Source organism: Haemorhous mexicanus, chromosome 10, assembly GCF_027477595.1.
Source record: "Haemorhous mexicanus isolate bHaeMex1 chromosome 10, bHaeMex1.pri, whole genome shotgun sequence".
NCBI classification, from domain to species: Eukaryota; Metazoa; Chordata; class Aves; order Passeriformes; family Fringillidae; genus Haemorhous; species Haemorhous mexicanus.
This window is the reverse complement of record NC_082350.1, coordinates 22,329,118-22,347,994: the sequence shown is the minus strand read 5'-3', so window position 1 is coordinate 22,347,994 and position 18,877 is coordinate 22,329,118. Positions and strand designations below refer to the sequence as shown.

The 18,877-nt window shown below is 47.0% G+C and overlaps 1 protein-coding gene across 4 annotated transcripts in view; it reads right to left on the bottom strand.

The window, feature by feature from the left end:
- Positions 1 to 18,877, bottom strand: part of TNIK (TRAF2 and NCK interacting kinase) — a 149,927-nt gene that overhangs the window by 9,918 nt on the left and 121,132 nt on the right. For 3 of the 4 annotated variants that reach the window (XM_059855775.1, XM_059855778.1, XM_059855776.1), the window contains 6 exons: positions 17,015 to 17,121; positions 13,800 to 13,963; positions 12,577 to 12,674; positions 7,817 to 8,001; positions 4,580 to 4,706; positions 2,277 to 2,441 (listed from right to left, as the gene is read on the bottom strand). In XM_059855775.1, the coding sequence (XP_059711758.1) occupies positions 2,277 to 2,441; positions 4,580 to 4,706; positions 7,817 to 8,001; positions 12,577 to 12,674; positions 13,800 to 13,963; positions 17,015 to 17,121 (846 nt within the window). The remainder of the gene's footprint in view (positions 1 to 2,276; positions 2,442 to 4,579; positions 4,707 to 7,816; positions 8,002 to 12,576; positions 12,675 to 13,799; positions 13,964 to 17,014; positions 17,122 to 18,877) is intronic. The other variant, XM_059855777.1, reaches the window with a different exon arrangement.

The window sequence follows — 18,877 nt, the reverse complement described above, 5'->3', positions numbered from 1 at the left end:
AAACTTAACCTGAGGGTATCACAGGAAATGTCAGAGCCAATACTTTGCTGAGGGAATCTAGGGATGAACAAACTGCAGTGTCACACTGCTTTCTTTTTAAAACCATTGCTTTAAGGCAGAAAACGAGGCTAAGACCTCCTTCCAAGCAAAAGGAAATCCTGGTGTTTGGAGTCAAAGTGATGTGAATTCTCCCCTTCTTTGAGCAGCTTATCCTTCCTACTCCAGCATTTACCCAGGACACGCTTTATGGTTGAGCTCAGTTTGGAGCTGCAACAGCAGGAAACCCAGCTCACTCTGCAGCACCACTACAGCTCACGTTTTTCTTCTCTGAGACACTGTCCTTCTGAAATAAATCTTCCTCAGCTTTCACCCAGTCACCAAGTCCCAGCTGCTCCCCACACCCACTTGCCACAGTCCCTGTGTGACAGCTGCCATGGGGACAAGTCCCCCCTGCCTGGGGACATGTGCCATGGGGAACACCACCACCCTGGCACATCCCCACTGAAACCAGGGCGGGCCTGTGCCTGCCCTCCAGTGAGCCATAAAAGGATTCAAGGGCACAAAAAACCAGGTGTAGGAGCAGCTTCATGGCTCGTGACTTTTCCCAGCATTTTGGGACTGGCATCCATGGGCGAGCCAGCATCCATGCCAAAATCAGGCTGTGCATCCTGCCTCCCTCCCAGCCCTATTCCCTGACAGCCTGGCTGTTTCCATAGAAACAGGATGGATTTCTAAGCAGAACATGGTAACTGAAGGAGTTAACAGCCTGCAGCAGGGAAGGCTGTGGGCACAGATACTGCTGCTTTGTGCTTGTCTCCTACCCAAGAAATACACAGTTTCTTTCCCTGTGCTGTAGGTCTTTCCATAAAACAATAGCAATTTAAGGAAGAGAAGATTTGAGTTTTTGCAGGGATTTCCAGCTGAGAGCCAGGTGCTTTCCAGTAAATGAATTACAAAGAAAACCCTCATCTCAATGCACTGAGCATTTTTCCTTGCTCACATTCAGTTAGTCTCCTCAGAAGATGACATTTTAATAGCTTCCAAGGCTGATATTTAAATATTAAGACTTCATCTTCCCCCAGGTTCTGTTCAACAGCCTATAAACCTGTGTTGTGGCTTACAAAGAGCATCAAGCTGCAGGCTGAGGTCGTGCTTCCATGAGCCACCTGGAAGCCTATGAACAAAATCCCCAAGTTTCCACTCACACCCACTCCCTGCTCAGTCAACTCTAAAAATACAGTTTTAGAAATGGAGAAGATCTTTTTGGTTGATATTCTATAAATGAATACATTTAAACTCAATCCTAGGCTGCATTTCAGCCCCAGGATGACTGTGGAAGGTGTTACTTTCAGGATCGACTCTCTCATTCCTGCTTTTAATGCCAATGAGGAAACAGATAAAAATTTGAGGTCAAGTCAGGCACCATCTGTTCTTACGTTTTATCAATGCCCAATTCCAAGAAATTTTTATTTTTATACTGCTAGTAAAAGTACACCATAGAGTGAGAACACCATTTCTATGAAAGAACATAGGATGGCAGAACTTTTGATGTACAACCTACCAAATGAAACAACAACATTAAATACAATAGCTTAATTAGCACCAAATGGGTTAATTTCTCATGGGAAAAATTAACTGAACAGCTAGGGGTGATAAGCTGGACACATCAATTCCCTTGGTTTATTTGTCACATCTTGTACTAAGACTTTTTACACTTTCTTCAATTTTAATGTTCAATCATGCGCCTATAAAACACCTACCAGAGAGAAACATTTTGCCATGACAGGAAACACATGACTTTAAAAGTGTGCAGGCTTCTTCTTCTTCTTCTCTGAAGAACAATCTGGAATTTTGTTGGCTTTGGTTTTTGGTAACCTTTTCAGTCATAATAATTATCAAAGGTGGCACAGATGGAAGCTGGGCCCAGTTGAAGCTGATGGCATCACTGGCTCTCACCACTTCCTTTTATATCCAAATGTCCAAAAAAAATGGGGCTTTCTTTTCAGTTGGCAGCACTGGTGTCACACCACCAGAACTTCAGCTGGTGGGCTTGAAAGACCTAATAAATCCTTCTCCCATCAGCCACAGACCCCTACAGCAGTAACCCATCAGATTCCCTCGCATTTCCACTACACTCACTCACGGGGACCAGAAAGAGAGAGGGAAGAGCCAAGAAAGGCAGGGAGGAAAGCAGGAGAGCCCCGTCAGGGGGCAGAGATGTTAATACTTGATTTAAAAGCAGTGCAGAGGAGAAAGAGGAGTCCCCCACCACCTACTTCAGGCACCGAGTCCATGTCCTGTGCATGCGTGGAGACTCGCCCCAGGGCCTCGGTCGGCGTGCCCGCCGGCGAGTGGCTTTGCTGCACCAGGTCAGGCAGATTGATGTGACCTGCAAAGCCATTGCTGGCTGCGTGGCCAGAACGCTTTTTTTCACCAGAGGTCTGCAGAGACACAAGGCATGAGGAAGAAAGAGAAGGGAGGGGGGAGGGAAGAGAAAAAGAAGAGAAAAAAACCAAACAAAACGAAGTTGTCGGCAGTCCCATGGTTCCCAGAGCAAGCGCAGGAGAAGGACCCTCTCTGTTCCATCCCCATGCAGCCTGGCAAGCAGCAAACCAAACCCCCCCCCCAGAGAATTAAAGACAGGATTAATGACAAAGTCAATACAGAGTAATTAGCCACGAAACAGCGAGAGAGGCCTGGTCACTGTTGGTTGGAGACGAGGAATGTAGGGCAGATTCTGTGCTTGCCCCCATGGGTGCAAACCCCATGGCCAGCTCCCCTCCCACACAGCCACTGGTGACAGCAGAATCTGAGCCCTCAATCAGATTAGCCTGGACAGCTTTGCACAGCTATGGCAAAGAGCAGCCTGACTGCAAGTGCCAGCACAGCCCTGTCCCATGTTTCTGTGACCCAAACCAGCAGTGAACAGCAGCAGCAGCAGAGGAGGAGAAGGGGCAGAACCACCAGCAGCTCGCCCTGCACATGAGGTTCCTTGGGTTTCCACAGGGGTCCTCTTCCTTTCCATCCCCTCCCTGTGCAAGGTAGGTACTGGGAAGTTTCTCCCTTCCTAATTTATTTTGCCATTTTGATGAATCTCACCTACCTGGAGCACATCAATGAGATTGTTACAGAGATTTACCCATTTATTGGAATTTGTGGAAACTTTAACTGGACTCACCAAGCCTCTGACTAGTCCTGATGACATTCATCTTTTGATTGCTCATTACCATCACCTTTGACCACACCTTGCCATCCCACCAAAGAGTGAAAAGCTCTTTTGCTCAAAGCCCACTGACTTCAGTGAGACCATCCTCTCATGGCTTCGGTAGGGGAGAGAAAACAGTAAGCACCCAGCACAAGGCTGCAGTTTGGATTTCTTATCATGCTTTCTCCTCCCAGTGGGGTTTTCCAGCTGCTTCTCTTGCCCATGCCTTTTAAACCCTCCTGCATTCCAATTCTCACCCAGCCCTGCTGGCACAGCACGGGTTTTACTGTAGTGATGCTGAACACAAGCTCATTTCAGGAACAGCTGTCTGTTACACAGGGCCTTGTTCTCCCACTCACTCACCTACAGCACCCTTCCTGCACTGAACAGCTCCACCCCAGTGAGGGATGGGGTGGACTGTATTACTACTCCCTCCAAAACTGATGGAGAAAGGCAGCAAACATGCTGTGACTTCTTTTGCTGACTCATTCCTCTCTTTCAAACTTGCTTTTATATTTTTCATTTGTATGTGAATACATTAGATAAGTGGAATTAAGAACTAAAATGCAGCTCAAGTCTAGTTTACATGCGATCTAAACATCCCTCCTTTACAACTGCAGACTCCAAGCTCCCCTCCCCTCCTTCTCCTCTCCCATCCACCTCTCTGATGTGCTGGCTGGAGAGTGACTTCCCTGTTCCCTAACCACCAGGGCCTCCTGCCCTCTCACCAGGAGTCCAGTTACCCATCTGCACTTCCACCAGCATCACCAGAACATTCCAGCAGCTGGGGAGTCAAGAAACACCGAGGGAGATCTTCCACAGCCACTGAAGGTGCCTCCTCTGCCTCACTGCTGCAAAACCATCCATCAGCATTGCTCCCACCACAGCCTCACCTCCACAGCCCTGGGGATGAGGGCTCCCACCCATCTGGGATGCCCAGTGCCTCCTACAGGACCAGCCTCTGCTGAAAGCCCCCAAGTGCTCTACAAACACTGCACGGCTCTAACAGTCCCAAGGTGGCAAAGGCTGGGAAGAGGGCGGCAAACTTTGGGCCAGTCCCAAGAGAATTCACTGAGTGCTGTAAATGGAAGTTAACTCCTGCTGCCTGCAGCCATGGTGGGGTTACAGCAGAGCCATTTGCAGAAGCCTCCTCCCCACCGTGCCCTGGCACTGCCATTCACTGCTGTTTGTAGCTCTGAGAAACATTTGCACTTGTCACATTTGCTCCGAGTGTAAATTGCATTAACGAGAGCGCTAACGAGCACAATTTACTCCTCATTTTGTGTTCCGGACACACAGCACTGTTAGTTTTTGTGCTTACATGGGCAAAACCTCCTGAAGATGCTCCATGGAAGTGTTTGTTTTACAACTTACCTCCCTCACCATTAAAGTCCCTTCCCTTGAAATATTGCTAAACGTATCTGCGTGGGAAGTCTCGAGCCCGTGGGTTGTCACCATTCCCAGGTTGTACGGCTCGTTGCTCCCAGGAATTCCTGTGGGTCTGGGGACAGAGGGGAAAAGCATTAACGGTGAACATTCCCCTTGTTAAACTAGGTGAAAACACCCTCTAGTACAGTATTATTTCAATAAGGGTAAGGCTCTGTAACTCACAGGAAGAAAAGTTAAAAAAATGTATCTACTTAGATTTATGTGGAAATGATAGATGCTGCCAGAAATACTGGGGCAGGGTCAGACTGATAACGACAGATACCAAAGAGAGACCATTCTCTTTCTTATCCCCAGGTGTCCTGAGAGGAGCACTGATGAACGGGTAACAAGGAGTGGTGCTCCTGCTCTACTTTATATTAAATTTTTTTCTACCTAAAAAAGCTGCAGAAAACCAAAATGTACTCCCTTTAATTCCTATCTCAACTCCTGAAAAGGAAACACCAGAGCATCTGATGGCAAATAACAAGGGAGGGGATGGGGTCTGGAGAAGATGTGGGCAGAAGGACAAGCTGTGTCCTGTAGCTTTCTGCTGTTTTCCAGGTGAAAATTCAGCCCTAACCTCTGGTTTCACCTTGAAATTTCCATGATCCAATTTGAAGAAGGGGGCTGGAATTTATTAAATTTTAGGACTGCCTGAGATTGGATGTCACAGGTGCTGAGCAGCCCCCATTACTTCACTCAGCAGCCCGGCTGCTTAAATATAACTGGAACAAATCCACAAGCAACGACAAGCACCCCTGGATGTTACTTTGCATTTAAAAACCTCACAGACCAATTGCTTCCAGCAGTGTGAGGCAATACAACCTTTAACTCCTGTGCACACCAACAAACCTGGATGCTTGTGAGGGAGCCTGGTCAGTGAAAAGCCAAAACAACCTGGATTAATCATGGGGTTACTGGTCTAAGGTGGGATCTGAGCCCTGGGGACCCCGAGGTGGGACTGGCTCCTTGACTGCATTGTATCAAACCTACAACTGGACAGGCAGCACAAAGGCACTCCAGATAGCAGCCCACCAGATTCCCACAGCACCTTCCATGTGAGGAGCTAACACCTCCCTATCATTAGCTTTTCACCACAGGATGAGAAAATAGCACAGTTATTATAGTTTTAAAATAAGAAAACAGGGCCAGAGGAGGTTATGCTAATTTTGAGACTGTACAGCCAGTGAATGAATGGCTGAGGTAGCCCTGAGGTCCCAAATTTCATCAGTGCACAGTTTCCATGTCATCCTGCAAGAATTCCCTGGCCATGGGCAAGAGCTGGCTTGCACAGCTCAAGGAGAGAGAGCTGAAGGGAGTCATCAGTCTTCAGATGGAGAAATGCTATCTCCAGAGGTGGATGGAATAAGCAATCCCTCCTATCCACTGGGACACAGAGCAATGGATAGGTTTATCCTGCAGCAGAAGAGACCTAGATAGAGCTGGAGTGAAGAGCAGCTCAGGGAGGATACCCAGGGAAGTTTAAACACGGGTTACACAAAGATCACTCAGAAGGTGCTGCAGATGAGATGATCTCTCTTGGCCCCACTTTCCAATGACAAACACTGAACATAGGAAAATACATCTCTGTTAGAAAAAACACCAAAGTACATCGAGGCTGAACTTGAGCTAAGGTACCTTTTGTGTGTAACTCAGAGGATTTGCTTTCTTTTTCCCCAGACAAGGGGCAGTGCAGCTGTGCTTGCAGACAGCCCTGCATCTCCACCCTGTGTCTCTGGGACACTCAGGGACAGGACATTATGGGACATGTGGCATTGGGCTGGCAGGGGCTGGGGGCATCCAGCTCACTGCTGTCATCCCACACATGTGGCTGCAAGGCACCCAGTGAGATATTTATCCACTGGGAAGTGCTGTGTCAAACCCAAGGTGTCTGAAGAAGGATGTCAGCACAAATTAACCACTGCTGATTAAACTCCTTTTCCATGAGCAGCTTGAGGCCCCTTCTGGCACGCCTGACTGCCCATCCCACTGCTGCACATTCAGAGCTATCCCTCTGCCTCCTGACCTACTCCAACCAATTCAAGAGCTCTGATTTTAACTCTTCTGCTGGAAGGAAGCTTCAGCCCAGGAGCCTGGCACTCTGAATAACATGGACCCAAGGAGACATGGTCTCCCTTCCACTTAGAGGGCTTCTGTGCTGCTCGATGCTCCATGAATCAGAGAATTAGAGAATTGTCTAGCTTGGAAAAGACCTCTAAATTCCTTGAGTCCAACCACTCACCCAGCACCATCATATTCACTGCTAAACCATGTTCTTGAAGTCAGGTATGCCTGCATCAACTCTAACTCATTTAGCAGGAAAAATGGAAATGAACTGATTAAAACACAACTAATCCCCTGAATCTTTCCTCCAGCTCCTCTGTGAATTCAAAGGAGCAGGATTCAGATCCTGCTGCCAGGCAGAGCCCTCCAGAAATGCCCCTGCAAAGCACTGGGTGGGAAGCCTGAGCAGAGATGCTCCAGGAACTCTCTCTGAATGGCAACAGCTCCCTGTGAGTGTCGAAGCTGTGCTGCCTGATCTGGAGAGACTCAAAAGCACAAATGTCCCACGGGACACAACAGTCTGCTGATCTCTTCATTTCACCACTTTAACCCACCAACACTGACTGTGCCAAGGGCAGAAATCCAAGACAAAGATTCAGGATTGTTATAATCCTGGCTCTACCAGTTGGCACTGGGCAGGACACCAAGTGCTGACACTTAAGCATGACTTAATTTGGGGCAAGACCAGGCTCAAGAGCAGGCAGAATTTTAACACATCCATCCCATGGGCAGGACCCACGGTGTGGATGAGGTCAGCTGTGCCCACTCTGGCCAAAAACCTGCCTGGCTCATCAGCAGGTACAGCTCCATCAGCTTTGAGCCAACATTCACTGACTATGCAGCAGAAATAGTTTAGTTTTTCCCATTAATTCTCTCTGGTTTGGAACAGGAAAAACACTCGTGTGAGTACATCATCCACTGCAACCATGACGCCATTCCCAGTGCCAGCCACCAAACATGGACACTCTTTGGCCATGTCCTTTATCACAGCTACTGCTCCTCCAGGCCAGGACACACCAAGGTTTCCCCTCCAGGCCAAGACACACTGGGGTTTCACCTCCAGAAAAACACAGACCAGGGTTTCATGGCTTGCCCCCCCCAAAAGAAAGCGCTCCTCACATGAGCCGTGGGATGTCACTGACAGGCACGGTCCCATCGTGTGTCTCGTTCTCCCCATCCTCCTCCTCCTCCTCGCTGCTCTCCGACTCCTCGCTGGAGGAGGAATAGTCTGTCACCTTCTTCAGGGGCCGATTGGTTTCCTCGATGCGCAGCTCCCTCAACTCTTTGGCTAAAGCCGTCAGATCCTAAAGGGGATGGGGGCAAGGAAACAAGGAAGCAAAGGCTGTTACATTCAGAGCGAGGAGAATGTCACATACATCTCTCCAAAAGCCAATGCTAACAGCACGAGCAACAAGAAATAGCTTTACAGAGTCGTTACAAACATGAGACAAACGTACGACAATGTTTGTAGCATGTAGCATTTATTAAACAAAACAAAACTGATTTACGCTCACTGAAAAGTCAATAGCCAACCTCTTCTTTTTCTCTTTGGAACGTGTATGTGCATATATATACACACACTTATATGTATATACACGACAAAATTATATTTGTTGGAAAAGGTGAAGTTCAGTCACCATCATAGTAAACTGGAAAACAACGTCACTTCAAAGATTGGCTCGGAGAATTTCTCCTGCAGGGTTTTCTCTTCTTTCAAACTTCTCAAAGAGACCCCGTAATGGTATTTATTCTGTAATAAATGCATTTGGGAAGGAAGCAATGACAGCATCTCCCATGGAGTGGTGCAATCCCCACGTCAAGAGCTGCTTCCATGGTGAGTCTCCGCTGTCGGGCGGCTGCCGAGAGGCGGTGAGGAGCACGAGGAGAAGCGCCCAGCTCAGCCAGACTTTGGAGTCACAGCTCTGAGTCAGCCACACGATCAAAAAATAATAATAATAATAATAAAAAAAAAAATCCCTCAGCGGGACCCATTAAGCACTTTATGTGAAATGTGGCAGCCTACAAGCTAAGGGAGAAATAAAACTAAAAAAAAAAAAAAAAAAAAAAGAAAAAAAGCCTTGAAACAAGAAAAAAGATAGGAGCAGTCCCAAAGAAGCCTAGTCATAATTTTTCAGTTTACCATGACTTTGATGAGGTCTCAGACCCGACAGTCATATAAAATAGACACTGCTATTTCAAAACAAGGAACATGGCAGGCACCGTGTAGAAAAGAGACTTTTTGTTATCTTACATGCTTTTATAGCAATGCAGGGGGAAGCAGTAGGGCAGAAAAGCATGAGAGCTCGAATTAGAATGGGTTAGAGAACTCTGTTGCACAAGACATGCACATGACGAACAAAGCATTGCAATTGTCAGTCTTACCATTTCTCCCTATATTAGTGACCGAGGTAGGCATCAGTGCATTCGGTCAGAGATAAAGGATCAGGGAGAAAGAAACTCATTGAAAAAGACTAAATTCCACAATTGTCTTACGGCCATACTCTCATTTACTGCATTTCCAGTTTACCGTTCCAGCAGGGCGACTACGGCAATATTAATTATTGTGGCAAAAGGAGCTCTTAAAATCTATCCTGTTGACATGTGAAGAAAAGGATGGAGAAGCTCTATGGCTGAGATGCAAACCCAGTTTGGTTTTTAATGGTGAAGGAGGAATGTTTTGTAAGCAATCTGTGCTTTGGTTGCTGATGACCCACACCTCCCGACAGGCTCCCGGTGACAGCCACACATTCTGCTCCCAGGTCTGCCCTGCCCAGGCTCTGACATAGAAACTCCCCTGGATTTTGGAGAGCTTTGCATCAGACCCAGAAGTATAAACATCCCAAAAAAAGAAAGAAAAAAGTCAATCCCTGTTTCACAGTGGGTACCTGTGATAGGTTTTATATGGGTTGTTCAGAAGGCCCCACAGAGAGACCTCAGAGCATCTTCCAGCACCTAAAGAGGTTCCAGTAGAGTTGGAGAGGGACTTTGGACAAGGGTATGGAGTGGCAGGACAAAGGGGAATGGCTTCAAACTGACAGAGAGTAGGTTTAGATTAGATATTGGGAATAAATTCTTTATTCAGACTGTGGTGAGGCCCTGGCACAGGTGGCCAGGGAAGCTGTGGCTGCCCTATCCCTGGAAATGTTCAAGGCCAGGATGGATGGGGCTTGGAGCAGCCTGGGATAGTGGAAGGTGTCCCTGCTAATGGACAGGGTGGGGTGGAACAAGATGAACTTTAAGGTCCCTTCCAACCCAAACCATTCTCTGATTCTGTAGTTCTGTGTCCCTCCAAATGGCCTCTGTACCTTTAAAGAAAGGCTCTTTACCATGATTAAAGAGAGATTGTGGTATTTCAAGAGCTCCTTTTCGATGCCAACATGTTTGAGATTGAAATAGAGTCAAATCTGCAGTCACGACAACTAATTATTTTAATTAGTGCTGTAGCAGCTTCTATGATACGACTGCTTCTTTTCCTAAATAAGAATCAGTGACAATTTGAGCAGCTTAACAATGCTTTCCATTTAGAGTATCAAACATGCTCTTTACTGAGCACTTGCCTTTGAATTGAATTAGAGCCTCTCACTTTAAAAGGAATTTTAGGACTGTGTATGAGCCTCTTAAAACTGCAGCTGGACTTCTGCAGCACAGGACTAGAACTGAACTCCTCCCTGTCACAGCACTGGACTGTGAAAATTATTTCTTTTTTGCACCTTCCACTTCTAACGTGCTTCAAGGCACCCTATCAGCTTTTTTTGGCCATCACTAGAAGATAGTAAAATATTTTAAAAATCAGCTTAATTACTTTTTAATAACTACTTTGAAAGTTATAAGAGCAGTAATACTCCCAGAAAATATCATCAGATAACTCACATTTCCTAGTTAAGGCTTTGCCTCGGGATGGTTAATTCTTTGATGCTATCATTTTGTTTAAGTAATGAGCACTGTGTAGGATTAAACAGCTTCACCAAGTTGCTCCTGGACCAAAAGCAATCTGACAACCTGAGAGAAAGTGCTCTGTAGTTCCACACATGTTCCAAGTGTTATTACTGAGGGTGGCATAATAACATAAGTTAGCGGTGTCAGTGCTCTTTAATTACTTTTAATTACAAAGCCTTCTTTAGATTTAATATTTGCTGGAATCAAGTCAGATTGGTTTCTGAAATCACATCGCTCCTTGAGCTTGAATTCAGCACACATGCTGCCTCTATTTAGACACTGATTTATGTGCTTTTTTCTTAACAAAGCACCTCATTAAACAAAATGTATTGCTCATATTTTATCCAAGAGAACAAGTTAACTAACCAGCACATCTTCCTTCTTTCATATCTTCTATTTTTAGAGGGAAGAGGCTGCAGAAGAGGCTGCTGAAACCAGTGCTTTCTGCTACAGCCCTGCAGTTACAGCAATGAGTGTGTGAGGCAAGTTCAATGTTAAATCAGGAATGCTGGGTCTTTTCCCATGAATGTTTAAACATTCACCACTGCCAGATGCACATTTAAAATATTATCCTCAGTGAAAAAGGTGTACTTCAGGACTCTTATTTTTTAAGAGGATGAATGAGGACCAGCACTGCCATCAACATCCGAGATGGCTCTGCTGACAGGCTTTGCAAGTGGATGCTGGTCCATGAGAATGAACAACCCACTGCTCTGGTTTTCAAATGCCTTTTTGTGAATTAGGCTTAGAACACATTTCAAAAAGCACGTGATGGCCCCACTGAAATCAGCAGGCGGCCAGGGGCTGTGGCTGAGAGCAGAATGTGGTGAGGGGTCCAGGCTGCCCGACCTCCTCCACTGGCACGAGAAACCTCCGCTCTCGCTCCTTCTCCTTCCAACAACGGCAGCACCACCTGCTCCCCCACGTGAACACAGGGATGCCTCTGCCCTGGCCTCCATGCAAGTGGCGTGGCCAGCAGGTTTTGGGCAGCCCAGGGCTGAGCAGAGCACACCAGCAGTGCTGTCCCCTCCCCGCGGGCGGGCTCCCGACGCCGGAACGCCACCGGTTCGCTCTCCCGTCCGACCCGAGATCGCATCGCCACCTTTATCAACGCCAGCACCAAGAAAACCCAGCTCGGAATTAAGCACTAACTAGTCAACCTTGCATAGGCATGACCCACTGAGAAAAGATATCACTAACCTCATCTATAGCTTTCTTATAGCTCTGTGGGTAAAGGAAGAATAATCAGCATCAGAGGAAACAGATCGGGACAGGAAAAAGCCAGAGGAAGGGCAAGCAGGTTAGAAATAAAATTAGAATTGTTAGCTCAACGCTGTGGAGTGTAGAGAAAAAAAACATCATCAACAAAACATTAATACACATTAAAATAGAGAAGCAGTGGAAATTCATATAGTTTTAGGCCGACTCTGCAGTTTTAAGATACAAATGTCAACAGCATTAAACCAGGAGGAAACACTTCGGATGAGATTTTGCTCAGAATAATAGAAGGGGAGTGTACAGAGACCACTACCAGGTGGGGTTTTAAGCTGGGAAGGCTGTCGGGGGCTGGTTGGTTCCCCAGCCTTCACGAGCAGAGCATCCCTGGGCGGGTGCTGCGGGGGACATGCAGCACGGAACACAACCATGTGCCATCGGCCACCGCCGCGCCCAAGCTAGCGAAGCCCTTAAGCGTCTGCTTCACCTGGAAACACAGGCTTAAGTGCTTTCCCCTAGGCTTGGGCTCCTGGTAAAAACTCATGCACTCTCTTAAGCATTCAAATCTCCCAGGGGCTCTTGCTGTACTGCTGCTTTCCAGTCTCTCAGCTGGAGCAGCAGCAGTGCTAGCCTCGTTTTTGGGGTCCCCGTGGTTGTGCCACCGCACCGAAGGGAAACGTGGCCAAGCCAGCTGGCAGCATTCCCATGGGAAGGAAGTGAGGACTCACAGCGGGTCGGCTCGGTCGTGTCACGTCCCTGTTGTCCTCCTGCTTGACCTTGGCAGGCTCATGGGAGAGCACAGGGGACCCTTCGGGCTTGGCATTCCCTGGTGAAAGGCAGGTGGAGAGAGTGGAATCAAAACGCTGCCAAAAGCCACTGCATCCTGTCACCTGGGACAGGTGGGAATGGGGGCTTCATCATCACTTTGCTTCTGCTGTCTTGAAAAACACTCCTCCTCCTTTCTGCTTCTCCACCAAGAGAGCAAGAGAAGCCATAATCCTCCCCAGCCTCCACCAACAGCTCTCTCACGGAGTTACTGCTCCTTTTCTACTAAAGAAACAAATTTACTTTGCAGAAGAGCAGGGCATGTGATAAATGAAAAGCTCTGTAGCATCTGACATCGCTAGGACAATATTTGTCACAGGATTCCTCATTAGTAGAAACAAAACCAAACCTGAAATGACAATGAGTTACAAACTCCTTTTATTGAGTACCTAGAGGACTGATGCTTTCAACAACAGACACCATCATCTTATGGCCAAGTCATAAAATATTCAATGCATGGAGGCAGCATTTGTCTTAAAGTTCTTCAGCCCTGGGGATTGGAAGTGTGCAGCTGTGCCAGAATGCAGATGAGTGGGTGTATGAGCTGTGGCAACTCCACTACTCCACTGCCATTAAAGAGGGGAATGGAATATCTTTAAGAGGGGCTTCAGGATGAGAAGGAACAATTTGTCTACACACATAAACCCCATGTCAGCACGGCTGCCTGGTGAAAGCATTTGAGAGAAAGCTTCTTACAGGTTACATCACTCCTCTGATCCCATCTCGGGCACAAAGATGAAGCTCCCAAAAAATATATATCAATTAAAAGTGAAACACACTCCCAAAGAAACCACATCAGAAGAGGTGCACCTGGGGGGATGAAGACAGGAAGCACAATGGTTGTTTTTTGGTTTACCCTAAAGCATAACCCCCATCTCCTTCTGCCAGGGCCACTTGGCAGTGAGATGCTGTGGCAATCTGATATCAGCCTCCAGGGAAATGGGGCTGTCGGCAACTCTGTTTGCAAAGAGGCCAGCAGGTCACAAAAGCACATCAGAAATTATGCATCCTTTGATTTTAATTTCTTTTTAAAAAACAAGCATGAGATCACAGGCCTCTTGCCCTTGCTGCTTGTCAGGAAGCCTCCCAAAGTGTGCCTGCTGCTGAGGGATGTTCCCAAGCTCACCTCTGACTCGGTTGCGCTCGCTGGAGCCAGCCTGGGAGCCAGGCTGGGATCCACCCTGGGAGCTGGGCTGGGAGCTGGGAGTGCTGGAGCTGGAGGAGCTGCCACTGCTGGTCCTCTGCAAGGGGCTCTCCACGATGGTCTCTGTCCTCCTCAGGTCGGGGTTGCTGCAGGAGGACAGAACAGAGAGGCACCATCAGCCAGGGTCACACCCACCTCCAGGGCTCCAGACCCTTCCCACACTGACAGGGGTGGCTGCAAAGGCCAGGAGAGTCCTCCTCTGGACAGGGAGGAGACAGGGCTGAGGTCACCAATTCTGGGTGCTCTATGACCACAAAACAAAAAACAAAAACAAACAAACAAACAAACAAACAAACAAACAAAAAACCCACAAAAAACAAAAAACAAAAAAAAAACCCAAAAAAACATTACCAAAACAAAACAAAACAAAACCAAACCACAAAAAAACAAAACAAAAAAAAACCCCACAAAATTGCCTGGAGTAGCTCTCTGCTCTTATTTTGTAAAATTTGGCAACCATGAAAAGATTCCTTGCTCTCGATTCCCTGACTGTAGATTTGCAAAGCTGGAGTTACCTAATTAGCCACCAAAATTCTTCATGAAAGCAGGAATTTGTCATGTGCTGTTAGACAAAGACTTCAGCAAAGCAAGGATCTCGAATTTGCAGCAAGACTGCAGACCTCTTGTACCACTTAATTCACAGTTCCTGATTTTCATGGCTTCACTTCAAACTCGCATCAGATATCCACTTTTCCTCCTTGATTTCTCTCACCCTTGTGAACACAGATAAATCTAGAATAAAAAGTGCCCTTGATACACAAGGAGTGACTAATCTCTCCGGGTATCAGATGCCTTTAGGAAATTAATTCTTACTTGGCATTGAAATGATATCAGAAGAGATGTTCATGCAGAGTTAGGCAATTTGGTTTTATACAATGTTTCTGGAGGTGATCTTATTCAAAGGCCTCTTTAAAATGTGTAGTAAATATTCCCTCATTTGTCACAACGGGGTGACAAATAAAAGAAGGGATATTTTTGTAATATTTGCATTTATGCACAGGGAGAATCAAGAACCAATAGGAGAAATGGGGAAAAAGGAAAAATATTACATTACTGTGGGAGAAATAAAGCATGAAATAATTTCAATGAAAACTTAAGTTTAATGGACATGTGGTAGCATCCTAATAATTTCCAATTTTCATCAAACTGAAGGCTACAGCTCATGCTCTATGGCTGAAATCCTTAGCTAAATTAACCAATAAAGTATATTTGAAAACATTGTATTGCAACTTATGTATTTACCTGCACTGACTAGGACTGGGACAGTGAGGGTGCAGGAAACAGTGGGCAACCTTGAACTTGAATCCCAGCTTTTCATTATCCTTTTTACTTTCCATACCATCACTTAAAAAGACTATGTCATCCAAAATCCCTCTGCATTTTAAACTGTCCTTCAAGCAACAGCTAATTAAAAGAACAACATTTTCAAGAATTCAAAATGTTTCAGCCTTTGGCAAAGAAGAGCAACAAACCATGATATGCTTTTTCTCTAATTAAAAAAAAAAAAAAAGGGAACAACAAAAAATTCTCTTCCTCCTACTGCTGGCCCTGCCAGTGTATCAGGGCTGTGAGTTTGCTGAAGCACAGGAGTGCACTGAGCTGGAAAGGGAGGCGTATGCTCACCCTGGTGACAGCACACACCATGAACATCCCCACAGTCACTTTTTGACCTCACCCTCTGAGGACAAGGCAGGAAGAAGCAGCCAAGGAGCTCCCTCACGCAAGGCTAATTGGAACTCGCATTTCTCCCAGGATCTGCCTGTCTGAGGTCTGTTCTGTGAATCAGAGACAAGCTCTTGCATGACTAAGCTGTGTTTTTTCCATCCAGCTCTGAGCAGAGCCTGTCAGCTTCCCTGCTCGTTTCAAACATGCCCAGGGACAGCTGTGACACGGCAGAGATGGGGCCACAGCAGTGGCACAGCACTTCCTAGGGGCTCACTGCTGTGCCAGAGCTGGATCTGGCTGAGCTGAAGGCCCTGTCCTAGGCAGCTGAAAGGAATTTAATCCTTGATCTACATCTAGAGAAGATCTCAACAAGCTGTATGTATGAGTGTCTGTCCTGCAGCACATTCCTCACTCATTATCTGTGAAAAACCACTCTGATACATAAGAAATGTATGGAATGTACCACTGAGACCTCCTGGCTTATAGGGATCTACTGATATGCAAGAGGTGAGAATCAGGACCTAAATTCACTAAGGAGAGCACCCAAACTCCTGTTTGATTCCACAGCAGCAGATGCAGCATCCATCTCCAAATCCTGCAATGCTCAGGAATGCATTCAGCCAAGGGAGCAAAGCCTCCAGGGATTCCAGTGCTCAAAGCTTTGTCAGTACAAATCACTAATGGATGCAAAAATTCATCCCAGACACAAGAGAAGCCTTGCAAATGCAGTGGTGTTCAGTCAGCTAAGGCAGGGCTGGACCCCAGCCCCTGTCTGTGCTCCCAGCCAGGCGATGCCAGGCAGTGCAGCAGTAGCACACCAGGGTCACTCCTGCCCTGTGGAAACCCAGAGCACCAGGAATATTTCTCTGTCTGCTCTGGGGTGCCCTGACCCCCAGGGGAGCACTGACTTTGACCCTCATTCATGGAGAAAGTTTCCTAGACTTCAAGATAGACTGGAATCCACAAAAGTGTGCAATAGATTATAGAGAGCAGAGCAGGGGTATCCCTTGGTGAGAAATTTAGGTTTTGGGATTTTTAGTATGTTGTGGATGGAAGCAAGATGGAGGGCACAGGGTGTCGTCCTGGGTTTCTTCTTCATGCTTCTTCTTCCTCCTTCTCCATGGGTTTGGGTGGCATTTTGTAACTGGGCAGAGAAGTCTGCACTGGGGGCTCTTTAGGATCAGTTATTGGGTTAAAAGGGAAAATAAACTGGGTGTCAGCTCTTAATTGGATAGTTTAGTCTTAAAAGACCGTGTAACAAGAGATTGTTGGCCACTTTGTGCCTTCTAATGAAAAGCTGCCAAACTCCCAGTAGTGAGACTGTTTTAGTGATAAGAAATAATAAACACCTGAGTCTGAACATGAACTACTGTCTCAAGTGCCTTCAATCCAGACGCAGAAAAACCAACAAGTGAAACCTCCACACTGCCCATCCCCTCCATGCCCTCACCTGGTCCCCTCCATGCCCTCACCTTGCCCGGATGGGCTGGGAGCCCAGCCGTGGCCCCAGGGCGCTGCCATTGCCCGGGGAATTCTTCCTTGCCAGGGCAGGGGATATGGAAGTGGTTCGTTGAGGCACCTGGAAAAGAATGGAGACATCTGCAGTCAGCCAGGCTGGGCCACTCCTCACCTGAGCCATCACAGATCACCTTCCAGCTCTGCCTTAAGGATGATTTACAACTCATTTCCCACTGAGAGAAAGGCAGTATTTAGGGCAATTATAAAATACAAGGCTCTCAGCTTTTAGAAGGACTCACTGGAGTGTGAGGCAGCAGCCAGCTGCAATGGTGTTCTCAGGGATGCTCCTGGCACAGGAGCCTCCAGAGCAGCCTGGCTACCACCAAACAGGACACTTACTTCTAGAAGAAACATATGCACATATACACACACAAATATATATATAATTTAAATCTTAAAAAACCCATAAAAGTAATATTTAAGGTAAAATTCAGACTAAAGTGCATTTCAACAGCCACAACAGAGGTTTTCTATCTAGCTCAGGTATGACACATGCCAGCGGACAGAAGGTGTTGACTGGTGAACAAACAAGAGGGTTGACAGTGGGAAGATCCACCTAACACTGGGATTAAACACTGTGACCTTCACTGAGCTTCAGATGCCACTGCCAAAACCTTGCTGCTGGCAGAAGGGCTCAGCACGAGCACCCAAAGCCAACCACAGCCTAGAGGGGCAGTGACAGGTAACCCTGAAACTCTCATCCCGTGGGAGCTCAGGAATCACTGCATGGTCACAGGTGCAGTGGCCTCATCCCCCAGCACCTCAGGTGATGTGGAGAGGCAAGACAATACTCACCGCTCAATACCTTGCACCAGGTAACAGAAAGGCCAAGGGCTTGTCAGGATTAGCAAGAAAAAGGATTAGGCTTGGCTTTTTTAAAGAACAAACACACGGTTCCATTAAGCAAGATAAGAGAAGATTTAGAGAGCTTGGACTGCAGCATCACCAGCTGCAGCTTGTCCCAGCACAAAGCAGTCTCCCCTCCAGGTAGGGTACTCTGCAGTCAGGACTTGGGGAGTTTTCCACCTTCCTCTGAAGCATCCAGCCACAAGCACTGGCAGAAACAAGACCCTGGACCACGCAGACAGCCGGCCCTGCCTCTCGGGGCAGTCCTTTCTCTCCTGCCACCAAACCCACCTCGGGCAGCCCAGTGTGCAGTCAGGCTCTTCTTGGGTGGTGCTGCCAACACAACAGCCCTAAACGTGATCTGGTGGGGATCCCTTCCAGAGGCCATTTTCTTTCAGCCAAGGGGGAAAATACTGCACAGGGCTGGAGAACAGCTTTTATCCCAGCAGCCATAGTCTCACCACGCAGGGCATCGCTGCGGCTGAGTGTCCTTCTCAAAGGACTCATGGCAAAAGCCAACATTAAATTGCAGGGGCTTTTTCTTAATTAGGTTAAAACCAGGCAGCCACCCACCCTCCTGCACTATGGAGGAGCCAAGCACACAGTTCCAGGAGCTGTTGGCTTGCTGTTGCCTTCAGCAGAGCACTGATGTCTCCTCTTGCTTCAGCAGAAACAGGCTCATTATTAACACCCATGACACCATCACAGATCCCTTGCACAGGGAGGCTTACCTGGTGACTGCGACTTTGCTCTTCAAAAGGCAAGTCACTCACTTTGTAAATACATAGAAAAATTGCCTCTCAATCAGGGACAAATACTGCCTCCCTGTCACTAATCAATTTATAATCATTTCTCCTCTGTAAAAATCCTGCTGGCTGAGCACTGATTCACTGTAAGGGCAACTTTAATGGCCAAGTTATAATTCTTCCAAAGTGAAGGTGCATAAACAACACAATCGAAATACTGGCCCA